Genomic DNA, 16,144 nt, shown 5'->3' with positions numbered 1-16,144 from the left:
CATATAGTGATTTTATTTATTATCATTATTATTTTTCAATATTGTACCTTGGAACCTCTTTCGTATATCTTCAAGACAGTTCAGGGCACATCTCTTTCGTTTATTCTCTCTCTCTCTTTCTCTCTCTCTCTATTTATTACTTTTCTTTTTCTCATAATAACTTTTCAACTCTGCCACCAGGGAGACAACCCTCATTTTTACTCTTTTCAACATTTTCCAACAACAAACTTCTATCTTCCTCTCTTTTTCTCTTCTCTTTCTCTCCCTTTCCTCTCTTTTCTCTCTCTCTCTCTCTAGTCCCCTTTCTATACATACTATCATATCTTCTTCTTTTTCTTCTTTTTTCCTAATACATTCTCATACTTCCTCTTTCTTCTTCCTGTATCCTCTCTCTCCTTTGTATCTCTTCTCTCTTTCTCCTCTTTCTTAAACATGTGTCTGTTTCCCTATTTCATCTCTCCCTCTCTGCTCTCTCTCTCTCTCTCAACCTATCTGGTTTCCTGTTTATATCCCATTCTCTCCTCCCCTCTTTCTCTTTTCTCCTCCTATATTTCCATTGGTCTCTTTTCCTTTCTTCTTCTGTCTTTCTTAGACTAGATTCGTACAAGCAAAGCCCATCCTTTAGGGCTGTTTACCTCTACAACTAAGTCCAAAATGGTCTTTTTGTGCTCTTAGACCCAAAACAGAGTGGGGCATAGCGCATAGAGCATCTAGCAGAGAGAAAGAAGCGATGATAGAGGGAATAATAAATAATAAATAATTTATACTGCTCGCATAGGACTGAAAAGTCCCTTTACTCCAGCAGTAGGTCAAATTCTCAAATTATATTGAGGATAAAATTCCATACCTCGGCTGGGATTGAACCCACACCCTCCTGTTTACCAGTATTGAGGATAAAATTCCATACCTCGGCTGGGATTGAACCCACGCCCTCCTGTTTACCAGGCGAGCGCCTTGACCAAACCACCGAGGCTTAGTCTGGCTGGGGGAATTTGAACAGAGAGTGTAGACCTGTTTAATCTGGCTAAGGGACTAACAGATAAAATTCCATACCTCGGCTGGGATTGAACCCACGCCCTCCTGTTTACCAGGCGAGCGCCTTGACCACTACACCACCGAAGCAAAAATTCAAACCGCATAGAACTGTTGGTGTCTCTTCTCGCCCCTCTAATGAGAGACATGCTACGACACAGACGAATCTAATGTAGCACTTGTTTCATTACTACGAAATAAAAACGAACAGCGGTGAAACACTCATCTTTTAATAAAGGAGAAAAAATCGAGCTCAGAGCAAAAAGCTCTATGCCATAGAGCAGAGGTTCTCAACCGGTGGTACGCGTACCACTGGTGGTACGCGGATACATTTTAGGTGGTACGCAGTCATATATTAATAATAACGATATGTCTGCAATGCTGTGATGGTTGATTTATAAAATCTGGGAAATTCAATTCCCATATTTATATTATTGTAGGTTCCGTTTTTCGGCAAAAAGACGTGAGATCCCGGTTTTTCAATTTAAATTACGAGAATAAAGTACCACCTCCTTGGTGATATTTGGTATAGATCAGGGCTTTCTTTGAGGGGGGCCGAGGGGGCCCTTCCCGAGAAGCCCGAGAGATTTCATTCTGCTCCTTTGCTGTGGGTCGGACTCCGAACATTTGGAGCAGCCACCCCGATTCGGGGAAGAAAAGAAAGAAAATCCCGGCTGAGGGAAAAACACCTACCTGGCTCGGTAGCGTAGTGGTCAAGACGCTCGCCTGGTAAACAGGAGGGCGTGGGTTCGATCCCAACCGAGGCATGGAATTTTATCCTCATTTATTTGAGATTTTGACCATATAATAATGGAGCTCTAAGGGTTAGGTGGTAGAAAACGCCTCCGGCGTTAACCTCGCCTAGTGGTTACCTTCCACTCAGTAATGGAGCTCTAAGGGTTAGGTGGTAGAGAACGCCTCCGGCGTTAACCTCACCTAGTGGTTACCTTCCACTCAAGAGTCTATTATTATTACCCTATAGCCATGGAAAAAAAATGAATGTCTGTAAAGTTTTGTAACTTGTAAACGCAGAGTTAATGTAAAATCTTCCCCTCTTCCCTCCCCTACCTCCCTCTCTCCTTTCCTTCTCTCTCTCTCTTTCCTCCCCTACCTACCTCTCTCCCTTCCTTCTCTCTCTCTCTCTTTCCTCCCCTACCTACCTCTCTCCCTTCCTTCTCTCTCTCTCTCTCTTTCCTCCCCTAACGCCCTATCTCCCTTCCTGCTCTCTCTCTTTACTCCCCTACCTCCCTCTCTCCCTTGCTTCTCTCTCTCTTCCCTCCCCTACCTCCCTCTCTCCCTTCCTTCTCTCTCTTCCCTCCCCTACCTCCCTCTCTCCCTTCCTTCTCGCTCTCTTTCCTCCCCTACCTCCCTCTCTCCCTTCCTTCTCTCTCTCTCTTTCCTCCCCTACCACCCTCTCTCCCTCCCTTCTCTCTCTCTCTCCCCTACCTCCCTCTCTCCCCTCCTTCCTCCTCTCTCTTCCCCCCCCCCCCACCCCCCTCTTCCCTCCCCTACCTCCCTCTCTCCCTTCCTTCTCTCTCTCTCTTCCCTCCCCTACCACCCTCTCTCCCTCCCTTCTCTCTCTCTCGACTACCACCCTCTCTCTCTCTCGACTACCACCCTCTCTCCTCTCTCTCTCTCTCGCCCTTCCTTCTCTCTCTCTCTCTCTTCCCTCCTCTCTCTGTCTTTCCCCTCTTATCCACAAACTTCCTTTTCATAAGGCGTTTAGACTGGACGGGTAAAAAGGACTTTTCAGTCTCATCCTATGTATTGTAAATAAGGTAGGTATCTGCATACACGATTATGTATTTATGTTGTATTCCATGTTGCATTATTGTTGCTTATTGTTACTCTATATGTCTGCCTCTCTCTCTCTCTCTCATTTGAAACCACATCATTTCCTCTCTATCTCATTCTGCCTGAATAACACCGGAAATTATTTTCTCCATCTCTCTCTCTTTTCCTGTTTCATCTCTCTCTTCTTATTCTCTCTCTCTCTTTCTTCTTCCTGTATCCTCTCTCTCTCCTCTTTCTTCCTCTCTCCTTTGTATCTCTACTCTCTTTCTCCTCTTTCTTATACATGTGTCTGTTTCCCTATTTCATCTCTCCCTCTCTGCTCTCTCTCTCTCTCTCTCTCTCTCTCTCTCTCTCTCAACTTATTTGCAAAAAATTTCGCGTCCGTGTACTCGAGTGAACAATTAGCACCGCCTGAATTCAAGTTTCGTGACAGCCTAATTACGCCTCTAACAAATATTTACATAAAGGAAGAGGACATTCTAAAAGCCCTAAAAGCACTAAAAAACGACTCGTCATGTGGACCAGATTTAATCCCACCCGTTTTATTAAAAAATTGTTCTCGTGCTCTAGTCAAACCATTACATTTTCTTTTCTTTTCAATGAGTCAATTCATACAGGTAAATACCCGAAAATATGGAAATCGTCATTTGTCATCCCAATATACAAAAAATCCGGCTCAAAACAAGACGTTAAGAATTTCAGAGCAATAAACAAGATCTCAACCATTCCTAAGATATTAGATAAACTGGTGTACAAGAAAATTTCTCCGGTTCTATCACCATTAGCAACAACAACACGGATTTGTCCCTATGAAATCCACCACTACCAATCTTGTGTCTTTTACTGATTATGTTAATGACGTTATTGATGACGGAGCTCAATTTGACTGTATTCTGACTGATTATTCCAAAGCTTTTGACAAATTGAATTTAAACATACTAATCGCAAAATTGAGCGCGTACGGAATCGCGGATCCACTATTATCATGGTTTTGCGATTTCCTCTCAAACCGCTCACAACAAGTTTTGTATAAAGTCTCGAAAAATTCAAAAGCTTATTACTCTAACCCTTTCAATGTAACATCGGGGAGCCCTCAAGGCGGACACAACAGTGGTCTATTGTTTAATTTGTACATAAATGACATACAATACACTATTGACACCCCTTTTTGGCTTTTTGCTGATGACAAAAAACTAGGCAAGAAAATAGTAAGCAGAGAGGACACTATGAGTTTGCAAAATGTTCTCAATAAATTACATGAATGGTGTCAAACCAATAAAATGGATCTAAATGTCAATAAATGTAAAACCATAATATTCCATAGAAAGATGAATCCTATTCTACAAACACCACATCAATAATGTACCACTCCAAAGAGAGAGAGAAATTAAAGACTTAGGGGTCGTAATGGATCATAAACTTGAATTCCATAATCATTATTCTATAGTTAGAAATAAAGGCATGAAAACACTTGGATTTGTAACTAGGAATTCAAAAGAGTTTAGAAATCCCCAAACTTTCAAACTATTGTATTTTACCTTTGTAAGACCTTTATTAGAATATGCATCAGTGGTATGGTCACCATATTATGAAGTAAGTTCAAAATTAACTGAATCCGTCCAACGTAAATTTTTGCGACATTTAGCTTTTAAGGAAGGACATAGAATTTTAAACCATGATTACTCAGAAATATTGACAAGGAATAACATTACAACTATCGAAAATAGAAAAATTAATGACATAAATTTTCCTTAAATACATGTTAAATAAAATACATGTTAAATAGTCCTGTAAATAGAATAACGCGCCAATTAAACGATGCAATTGACAAAGATTCAACCATTGACGTATTTTATGTCAGAGAAACAAATCAAGGACAAGCTGCATGAATTATTTAAAAATTGAATCAATGTACTTTTAGTATATCTACTACCTACATACTTTTATTATTAAGTATTAGTCTATTAGTTTTTTAATGTTAAATTGTATTAGGATAATTTTCGATTGTAAAAATGGGAATTGCCGTAAATTTATACAAATAAATAAATAACTGTCTACTTACTAAGTAATCATACGACTTCCTAGGTATTACATTTACAGAACTACAAAAAAAAGTCGAAATTTTCAAAGTAAATATGTAAACATATGAAATATCTATGTGTATCTATGAAAAAAAAAAAAAAAAAAAAAAAAAATGCCTTCCTTTTTTCGTCCTTAAAATGCTGTCACAACGGCGTTAGATGATTAAGAAGAAGGAGGAGGAGGAGGAGGAGAAGAAGAAGAAGAAGAAGAAGAAGAAGAAAAAAAAAAGAAGAAGAAGATTTTTCTGAGAAATAGAGAAGAAAGAGAGTACGGATACATAGAGAGGGAGAGATACGAAGAAGAAAATGAAGAAGTAAAGTAGAAGAAGTGGCAGATACTGAGAGGAGAGGAGAAGAACAAGAAGGAGTGATTAAGATAAAGGGAGGAGAAGGAGGAGGGACAAGAACATCATTAGAGATTTTCAATTACGTGAGAGAGAGAGAGTGAGTGAGAGAGAGAGAGAGAGAGAGAGAGAGAGAGAGAGAGAGAGAGAGAGAGACATCAGAATGTGGGTGCATGTTTTCGAATCTTTTCCAGCCGATTAACCAAATTGACAGCTAAAACCACGAATGGGGAATGGGGGGATTAAAGCGAGAAAATCCATAGATGAAGAATATTAAACAAAATACAAAATTTCCACATCTTGTTTGAGAGACCAATCAAGGCCCCTTACACTAGGCCGCGAGTCGCGGGTTCGATTCCCACCCGGGGCGGATTTCATCCTGAACGGATAATGTTCGTTCTCGGAACGGCTGGCTTTCTCCTATCCTGTCTTCCTTCTTTCGTCGATTTCGGTACGATAAGACCTTGGCAGTTACAGTTCCCCCTATGAAACCAATTTAAATTACATTACTTTCCTTCCTACAGGATAGGATAGGATAAAGAAAGTAAAAATGAAACTCTTGATTTAAAAGTAGTTTAACAAATTTAACCCTTTGATGTTCCAGGCACAACGATCTACCGTGGAACATTCGTAAGTTCATTCACAATCATCTGGTCAATTTCAACCTCTCCTCGGATCTCAGTGTGACGGAGCCGTGGTCCAAGAGCAGCTGGTCTCACACCGATCTGCCTAGACTGAGAAAAGGTAATTAAAGGGTTAAAAATCAAAGTTCAATATGATTTGTTCCAATTGGGGGTCCCTTTGAGGGGTAAGCCTTTTTAAATGTTACAGACGTAACTTTCTCTCTTTAGGTGTGTACTTACCATCGGTGGTAAGTATATAATTTTTTCCCGAATGACAAGTGGGAACGGACCTTCAGTCGACGCTAGTGCAGAGGTGTGATAGCACGTCGAATACCTACATCAATACCTGCCTCGGTGGCGTAGTGGTCAAGACGCTCGCCTGGTAATCAGGAGGGCGTGGGTTCGATCCCAGCCGAGGTATGGAATTTACAATCATCTGGTCAATTTCAACCTCTCCTCGGATCTCAGTGTGACGGAGCCGTGGTCCAAGAGCAGCTGGTCTCACACCGATCTGCCTAGACTTAGAAAAGGTAATTAAAGGGTTAAAAATTAAAATTCGATATGATTTGTTCCAATTGAGGGTCCCTTTGAGGGGTAAGCCTTTTTAAAAGTTACAGACGTAACTTTCCCCTCTTTAGGTGTGGACTTACCATCGGTGGTAAGTACATATTTTTTTCCCGAATGACAAGTAGGAACGGACCTTCAGTCGACGCCAGCGCAGAGGTGTGATAGCACGTCGAATACCTACATCAATTTCCAATGGATCACTGAAGTTAATCAACGTTCCACTTCGTTATTATCCGGATGGGTGAATGTCTGGACAATAGATCAGTTGCGCTTACTTGAGTGCTGTTTCAAAGTCATAGAGCAGGAAAAATGAGGACCAACGGAATTTTTCTTTTTCTTCTACGACTTTTAGATACCGAGATAAATCGATTTGAATGTTTGATTCCAGGCCTTAAACGACGGAATAGTAATGGTTAGCTTCTACTCTCTGTATCTCACCTGCAGCCTGAACTCCAGTATAGATGACGTTATAGGTAAGTTATAATATCAAGGATATTAGATAGATCATTTGTATAGATTTACCTACGAATATACATCCCTATAGAAAATAAATAATTTACCAATCCGCAATAATACTACTTAGATGCGAAATCTTATATTATAAGAACAAGATCCATTCACATTTCATAGTTCAGACACTGATCGCTATCTCGAGAACCACGCTCTATCTCGAGAACCACAACACCTAGAAAGCTGAAATTTGCTAGGAATATTCCTTTTATGGTCTAGGTGTGCAATAAGAAAGAATTTTGCGAAAATCTAAACCGATCCTGAGATATGATCAAATTTTTGATCGCTAAAATCTCCATAAGAAATACACAGGAAGCAGAGACTGTGGGAGAGAAATGTTCCGCTCTCGACCAACATTTTGAGTTTCGTTTATGTTTTTAGTTTGATAAGGTTTTATGAAAATGATTTTATTTAATTATTTATCGACGTTTTATTTATTTATTTGTTTAAATATATTTTTTCCAACATTTTTTTTTTTCAAGAATATTATTGAACCTAGCTAGTTAAAATGAAATAAATAGAGTATAGTAAGGTAAAGGGCGAGGTTTCTTCAATTTAGAATCTACAGATGAATTCAAAAGGACCAAGGATCCGGCGCTAACGACCTTATTAGAAAATGTTAAAGCGTCTTTATCCGAGGAAAAGACTAAGGAGCCAGTTTCCTTTGAATTGGATGTATGGATATAGGGATCATGGAGTAGGGATCTTCTTCACATACCCAGATTGGTAGATAGGTCCATACATTTACACAATACGACTGAGGTAATGCGGTAGATTTCGAGAAATTTTCGGGCATTAACTATTTTTTTTATTATAATACTATTAATATGCCTGAATTCAAACGATAAACAAAAGGTCTGTTTTTCATTCCTACGCCGCATCGATGCGGCGTCAACTTGACGTTCACTCTGCGTCAGGAGTGGGGGTGAAATGTGGAAATTCAACAAACATGACGACATCTAGTGGAGAAATTACGAAACATTTTTTTCATTTCCCTCAATACAATTACAATATGGCGGAACCTGAAGCTACTCGAGACTCGCATCAGGGATTTAAGACGCAGCGTTGACGCTAAAGTAGGGGAAGTGGAATGAAAAACACGCGTCGGGTTCGCATCGCACCCACGTCGGAATGAAAAACAGACCTTCAACCAATGACATGAAATTGGCAACATTTTTCGTCTCAAGTCAAACTAAAGTTTAACTTTGGCTTTCATACATACGACGGTGAGGCTCAAGGCTCGTTTCCACTTGTAGTTAGGAAAAAGACTTATTTAAATAGCATTATTTACAGGACATTCGGAAAAAAATCGGATGAAACTCACGACAAAGTGGGGACGGGTCTTTAGGTAGGTATATTCAATACGTAAACCACTGGTTTTCGACTCTGTTCTTGGAAGATTTCGGGCCGTTTTTTCCAAGTAAAAAATAAAATCGTCTAACACTTTACCATTTCGTCCTTCTAATCTAGGACTTTTCTGTTCCCATTTCAGATCCGTGACGAAGCGAGGAACACTCTACAATACTGAAATTAGTAGGTATTATTATTAAGTATTACATAGGGTTGCCAACTTTTTTTCCGGCATATACGGTACAAACTAGCAAAATGGTGAAAAAATACGAATTTCCCGATTTTTACCCGGAACAAAGGCATGCAAAATACGGATTGTTCCGGAAATAACGTACGGTTGGCAACCCTAGTATTATAAAACATGCAGGTATTTAATTCAAAACAAAGTAACTAATAAAACATAAAAACACAAATAACATGCTACGAGCGAAAAAAAAAGATTGAGACTGATTAAAATTAAATCCTGTCTGGGTGCCCAACGGCTAGTATAGTACCCCGGTAACTACCCCTCCCTCCATTCACGAAAATATCATCTTGAGAAGGGGTTTAAAACAGATCTTCACTTGAACTCGTATGAACTTGTATCAGAGTACGCACGACAACAACACTGTACGCAAATTTAAGGTTGTCATGGCAACCCTAGTAATGAGAAGAGCCTGGGATGATCGCTTCACAGGTACCTACTGATGTAGAACAAACTATTCATTATCAACAGTTCCAAGTACTTCTTTACATTTCTAATAGAATGCGCTGCATGTATTATTAATATTAAGATACTCTATAGCAAATACTTTGTAGAAATAGATCTAATACGACTTGGACCGAGACTCAAGTGAAGAAATTAGCCGGACTTAACTTCCTTCGCGTCCTCTCCAAAGCTGAACAGGTAAGGTAAACTACGTCAAAAAACTCACTTCAGAAAAAATCTATGGCCTTTTTGGATAAGTTCAACTGATGCGATAAAAATATCGAAAATTTATTTCCATCAGATCATCGATCAGTCGAACTTATCGGAAAGAAATTGCCCACTCACGATGAGTTCTATCGTCTGCGATGGACTGATTGATCATCGCATGCGATAAAACGTATTGTGAGTGGCGGGCTCTAAAGACCACTCTGACCGTCGTATGTATGAAGTCTAAAGATAAACTTTAGTTTAACTTGAAATGAAAATCTTGCCAAATTTCATGAAATCTAGCCAGTGAAGTACTTCTTTACATTTCTAATAGAATGCGCTGCATGTATTTTAGAATAGCTAGGTACACTTTACAATATTATTATACTTTTTTTTCATTATTTGAGTCATTAAATTAATTATTATAGATGTTTTTACGCCTAGAATCAGGTGAAGGGCCCCTTCACTCCCTTCACCTGAATAGCCGCCCCTGGTTCTCAATTAATTATTAGGTATTAGGAGGGCGAACAATTGAAGAAGTTTAGGTAAACTGGAAAAAGTCAAAAATTCACGAATTAAGACCAAATGTACAGGCATCTTTTTTTCCATTTTTTGTCTGTTTTTCATTTCTACGCCGCATCGATGCGGCGTTCACTCTGCGTCAGGAGTGGGGGTAAAAATTGGAAATTCAACAAACATGACGACATCGATCTTTTTTTGGTCCGAGGCCGTACCACTCAGAGAAATAATTTTGGCAATTCCTAGAAAATTCGGCTCAACACTACAAATCTTGTCCACATTCTCATCAGTAAGGTTGTGATTTCCAATATTTTTATTTTCTCAAAACTCCCCAAGTCATAAGCGTGTACAATGGCGTAGGTACATTAATAATTATATGTAAGTATAATCGGAACATCTAATAATAATATTAGGAGAAATTTAACAAGACTTGTTTATTTACCTCTTTTTAAATAAAGGAATCGCATTTTCGGGCCTTAATTCTTAAAGAGTACGGTTATGCTTCGCCCCGCCAAGGCAAAATACCAAGATCATAATATTGTGAGTAGGTACCTACCTACCAGATCTGCCTATAATTTAATTACCTACTTACCTAATTAATAATTAATTTTTTAACTACGGAACCTCCAATGCTTGACGCTTGGCTTGAGGAGTTTTCACACTTTTCATGTTTCTACGTTTCCCTTTGACGTAGAAAATGAGAAATAATATTAAACATATTACCCAATATTTAGGTAATTTTATAAACCTATAATTTTGATGTCGTAAAATTTTATATTAAAAAACTAATGGTCGGGCCCACACTCAAAAATTAAAGTATGTCACAATTTATACGCACGTACATATAACGTAGGTATGTCTTTTTTTTTTTTTTTTTTTTTTTTAAGAAATTTTGTTACCTACTACAAATCTGTGCTCTCAGATTGCCTAATCCAAGATTAAAATTTTATCATAGTTTAATCTCCGAGTGTGGTCCCCGCTCTAAGTGTAGAAATATTTTTGCTAGGTTAAAATGTTATTTACCATTAAATTAATGTACATTTATTTACCATTTATGTAGGTATTAATTTAAGCATAATATCAGTGTCGTGCCAAATAAGTATTACGGAAAAAAAGTTAACCCCAAATATTAATAGGTATTTAGAAAATATATTAGGTAGGTATTTAGGTAGGAAAATAAATAAATAAATGTTTATATTTTAAATATTTATTTAATAATTAAATAAATTATTTAAATACAGTCGAACCTGTCTTCTCCCATTAGTTAAATTTCTCATTGAGTCGTTGGTGAAATCTACCATGGAAAAAATATCGGGTGTGAACATCATACGACTTTCCTCTTATCCTATTGAATGATGCTTATTTGGGTGTTCTTCGGCCGTAACTTTTACATCTCTAACCGTCTGGTCTGACTGGGGGACGTTAAACAGGGAGTAGACCAGCTTAGTCTGGTTGGGGGACTTTAAACTTTAAACAGCATATAGCAAAGGTTAGATGCGAAAGTATACCAGCCTGAATTCCCCTTGCTAAGAAATAGCAAAGGTTAAGTGCGAAGGGCATCCACTCGTAAAATTTGTAGCCAAAACCAAATGTCAGCCCAGTAAGCACCCTAGTTAGGGCTGATTGAGAGGCTGACGAAAAACGCCGACCCGAAAAAAATCGGGTGTGAACATCACACGACTTTCCTCTTATCCTATTGAATGATGCTTATTTGGGTGTTCTTCTGCCGTAACTTTTACATCTCTAACGACTCTAACCGTCTTGTCTGACTGGGGGACGTTAAACAGGGAGTAGACCAGCTTAATCTGGTTGGGGGAATTTAAACTTGAAACAGCATGTAGCAAAGGTTAGATGCGAAAGTATACCAGCCTGAATTCCCCTTGCTAAGAAACAGCAAAGGTTAAGTGCGAAGGGCATCCGCTCGTAAAATTTGCAGCCAAAACCAAATCTCAGCCCAGTAAGCACCCTAGTTAGGACTGATTGAGAGGCTGACGAAAAACGCCGACCCCGCCTGTACACGGGAAAAGGCGTAGAAAGAAGAAGATTGATTGATTGTTTCTCTATTTTTATTTATTGCTTAATTTTTTGATTCTCCCTCCAGAAATCCGAGCGGTCCATCGGGAGGGTAAAATCGCCAGCATGATAGGCGTGGAAGGTGGCCATTCTTTGGGGAACTCGATGGCCGTTCTGCGCATGTTCTACAAGCTCGGGGTCCGATATTTGACCCTGACCCACGCCTGTCCTACACCATGGTACGTCCGACCTATTTCATAAATCAGAAAATTATTTTGAATTAAATTTGTAGGTAACTTTTGGAGAATTCAGAGACCTTTTTAAGAATTTTTCTAGAAATACCTTTTTACAGAAAAAAAAAACTTTTGAAAACATTACAATAATAATTATGCTTACAATATTAATTAGGTTTAATAATTCCTGTGAAGTCAAACTAGTCCGAAATGTAGAGTGCAAAGTTCTTTCTTGAACGGGGCGACAAGCAACTTAACAGCTTTGGACTTCACATTTCCCAAGAAACTTGGTATTTTATTTTAATGTCAGAAATACCTTTTTACAGAAAAAAAAACATTTGAAAACATTACAATATTAATTAGGTTTAATAATTCCTGTGAAGTCAAACTACTCCGAAATGTAGAGCGCAAAGTTCTTTCTTGAACGGGGCGACAAGCAACTTAACAGCTTTGGACTTCACATTTCCCAAGAAACTTGGTATTTTATTTTAATGTCACAGCAACTTTTTTTAGTTGTTATGGCAGGTTTTACAAGGTTTTTCTTCTATTATAGGTATTATGCCATACAGGCCAGACTTTTCGCAAGGGGGACCAAGAATCCACATACCCAATAAAGTCAGAGTACTCCCCTTATTTTGGTTTTAATCAAAATAATGGTTAATAGTTATTACTGATTACTGTATATTTTTTTTATTTTTAACTAAATTTCTTTCACGGATGGGCTATCCATTTTGGGTTGAAGTTACGACTTTATTTATTTTTAACTAAATTTCTTTCAGGGATGGGCTATCCGTTTTGGGTTGAAGTTACGACTTTGGGTTGGAGTCGTTTTTTTACCCTTTGATATTGACTTTTCTTTTCTCTCCCTCCCCCTGTTTCCCAGCTGGTGGTGCGGGAATGCAACCGGCTCGGCATGCTCATAGACCTCTCCCACACCTCCGTGCAGACCATGCGACACGTCCTCAACATCAGTTCCGCCCCTGTGATTTTCTCCCACTCGTCTGCCTTCGCCCTCTGCCCTTCTCCCCGAAACGTGCCCGACCCTGTGCTCAAACTAGTGGTGAGTGAAATTATTTCCCACTAAAAAATTTCCCTCTTATCAGTTCCGCCCCTGTGAAAAAGGAAAACTCAACAGAATTACATGAAATCATGACTACCTACTATAGGAGGCTACATGTTCAAAGATTGAAATAGGCTGGTTATTATTAGCAAAACTTAATTCTTTACCTTACAAAATCAGCATCGATTACCGTAAGCCTTCCGTAAAGATGATCCTATCTGACTTCCAATAATGAAGGCTCTTTTTTTTCAAACCTGGAAAGAAAACTTTCCTAATGTTGTTTCACCTGATAAGAGAAACTTTAATGAGTTTATTTCCCAGCCTAATGGAAATTGGAAGGGAGTTCTTTTCTAATCATTTTCTCTTTTCATGATTTTCTCTTTATTTTTTCCCTTCGTAAAGTATTTATTAGAAACAAAATAAATGATTCTTCATCTTCAGTTCCCTTACCTTACGTAAAGTAATTATTAGAAACAAAGTGAACGCATCTTTAGTTCCTCTACCTACTCAAGGACTGAACTCTTGAACTTAGTGTAACTAATTTTATTATGTCTCTTTGGATTATACAATATTTTGGCTAAACTTTCTGTTTGACTTGAAAAAAAAGCTAAAAAGTTCGAAACCAACCATCTCCTTTGTAGGTAGATTTAGGCCTCTCTCTCTTATTTAAATAATTAAAATTTCAAAAGGTACGGTATTTCAAATCTGCCGCAATCTGCGGTTTGTCTCTGTTATTTATAAAACTCTTCGTTTCAAGAAATGGAAAAGTTCAAAAAATGAAGAGAGAGAGAGAGAGAGAGAGAGAGAGAGAGAGAGAGAGAGAGAGAGAGAGAGAGAGAGAGAGAGAGGGCTGTTAAACCAATATTAAACCAACTCAATACAGACTGCATGACAGAAACATCTCCTGTTAAACCGATATTAAACCAACGTGACGTCAAATCTCCTCCAAACAAACTTCTCCTGTTGAACGTTAAACCAATATTAAACCAATTTACACAAGAATTATAACATGTTATAACAACAAAACAACATTAAATGTGTGGTAAACCAAAAAGGTAACACAAGAAAACAGACTGCATGACAGAAACATGGCTGAACCAAATAAACCTCTCCTGTTAAACCGATATTAAACCAATGTATGTTACACCAACGTGACGTAAACTTTTCAACACGGACTGTATGTCAAAAACATGACTGAACCAAACGAACCTCTCCTGTTAAACGTTAAACCGATATTAAACCAATTTACACAAAATTAAACCAACAGTAATATAAGAAAACATAACATTGAATGTGTAAAGTAATATAAGAACACAGACTATAATTATGACAGTAAAATGACTGGACTTTGTCACTGAATCTAAATGTACAAAAAGAGAGGATGCCAAAATCAAAACCAATCTCGAGTTATGATCCAAAATTCAGTGTTAGCAGAATGTGTACCAAATTTCATCAAAATCAGACCAGGCAATCATGTTTTAACACATAGACATAGATGTTTAACTATGTCTTAAAACATGTCGTTCGCGCTATCTTCAAAAGCAATGTTTTTTTTACCATCCTGTAGTCACCAATACAATTTAACACTTGGTAAATGAAGTGGAAGAATAGACTTCACACGCATTTTGCTTCTTCCTTTTCGAGACGCCTTTTCACGCCTTTCCTAAATGAAAACTTGAAAACTCTGACACAGAGAGTTTTTGAAAATTTGAAAATTTTCATTCTTTTTTTCGACCTTAAAATGCTGTCACAACGGAGTTAGTTGATTAAGAAGAAGAAGAAGGAGGAGAAGGAGGAGAAGGAGGAGGAGAAGAAGAAGAAGAAGATTTTTCTGAGAAATAGAGAAGAAAGAGAGTACGGGAGAGATACATAGAGAGGGAGAGAAGAAGAAGAAAATGAAGAAGTAAAGTAGAAGAAGTGGCAGAGAAATACTGAGAGGAGAGGAGAAGAACAAGAAGGAGTGATTAAGATAAAGGGAGGAGAAGGAGGAGGGATAAGAACATCATTAGAGATTTTCAATTACGTGAGAGAGAGAGAGAGAGAGAGAGTGAGTGAGAGAGAGAGAGAGAGAGAGAGAGAGAGAGAACATCGAAAAAATTTGGTCATTTGGATGTGAATATTCTAATCTATGTGATTTTTCACGCCGAATCGAATGGTGCTACTTCTAGAAATGTCCGATTTACGGTTGAGAAGTTGCGGGTTCGATACTCCCCAGTGTCAACAAATTTCTCTTTTATTCGTGAATCGTTACCAAGTAAGCATGTGAATAGTTAAACCCATGTGATTTTTCACGACGAATTGAATGGTGCTACTTCTAGAACTGTCCGACTTACGGTTGAGAAGTTGCGGGTTCGATACTTCCCTGTGTCAACAAATTTCCCTTTTATTTTCAAATATGTGTTCCTCAAATGTAATAGAAAGTCGTGTGATGTTCACACCAGATTTTTTACCCTTTGATATTAACTTCTCTTTTCTTTCCCTCCCCTGTTTCCCAGCTGGTGGTGCGGGAATGCAACCGGCTCGGCATGCTCATAGACCTCTCCCACACCTCCGTGCAGACCATGCGACAGATTAACCAAATTGACGGCTAAAACCACGAATGGGGGGATTAAATCGAGAAAATTCATAGATGAAGAATATTAAACAAAATATAAAATTTCCACATCTTGTTTGAGAGACCAATCAAGGCCTCTTACACTAGGCCGCGAGTCGCGGCTTCGATTCCCACCCGGGGCGGATTTCATCCTGAACGGATAATGTTCGTTCTCGGAACGGCTGGCTTTCTCCTATCCTGTCTTCCTTCTTTCGTCGATTTCGGTACGATAAGACCTTAGCAGTTACAGTTTCCCCCTATGAAACCAATTTAAAATTACATTACTTTCCTTCCTATAGGATAGGATAGGATAAAGAAAGTAAAAATGAAACTCTTGAATTAAAAGTAGTTTAACAAATTTAACCCTTTGATGTTCCAGGCACAACGATCTACCGTGGAACATTCGTAAGTTCATTCACAATCATCTGATATTGAACCAAAGATAAAATAAGAAAACATACTAACAGTACGGCAGAAACATGATTGAACCAAACAAACCTCTCCTGTTAATCCGATATTAAATCAACTGA

The 16,144-nt window shown here is 38.4% G+C and overlaps 1 protein-coding gene across 1 annotated transcript in view; it reads left to right on the top strand.

Moving 5' to 3' along the window:
* Positions 1-15,612, top strand: part of LOC103507702 (dipeptidase 2-like) — an 82,548-nt gene extending 66,936 nt beyond the window's left edge. Inside the window, exons 5-8 of the mRNA XM_008472201.2 lie at positions 5,856-5,995; positions 11,817-11,971; positions 12,845-13,021; positions 15,517-15,612. Coding sequence (XP_008470423.1) covers positions 5,856-5,995; positions 11,817-11,971; positions 12,845-13,021; positions 15,517-15,612 — 568 coding nt within the window. The remainder of the gene's footprint in view (positions 1-5,855; positions 5,996-11,816; positions 11,972-12,844; positions 13,022-15,516) is intronic.
* The last annotated feature ends 532 nt before the right edge of the window (positions 15,613-16,144 follow it).

The sequence above is a fragment of the Diaphorina citri genome, unplaced genomic scaffold, assembly GCF_000475195.1.
Source record: "Diaphorina citri unplaced genomic scaffold, Diaci psyllid genome assembly version 1.1 scaffold336, whole genome shotgun sequence".
Taxonomy (NCBI): domain Eukaryota; kingdom Metazoa; phylum Arthropoda; class Insecta; order Hemiptera; family Psyllidae; genus Diaphorina; species Diaphorina citri.
This window is presented reverse-complemented; position numbering and strand designations above follow the sequence as displayed.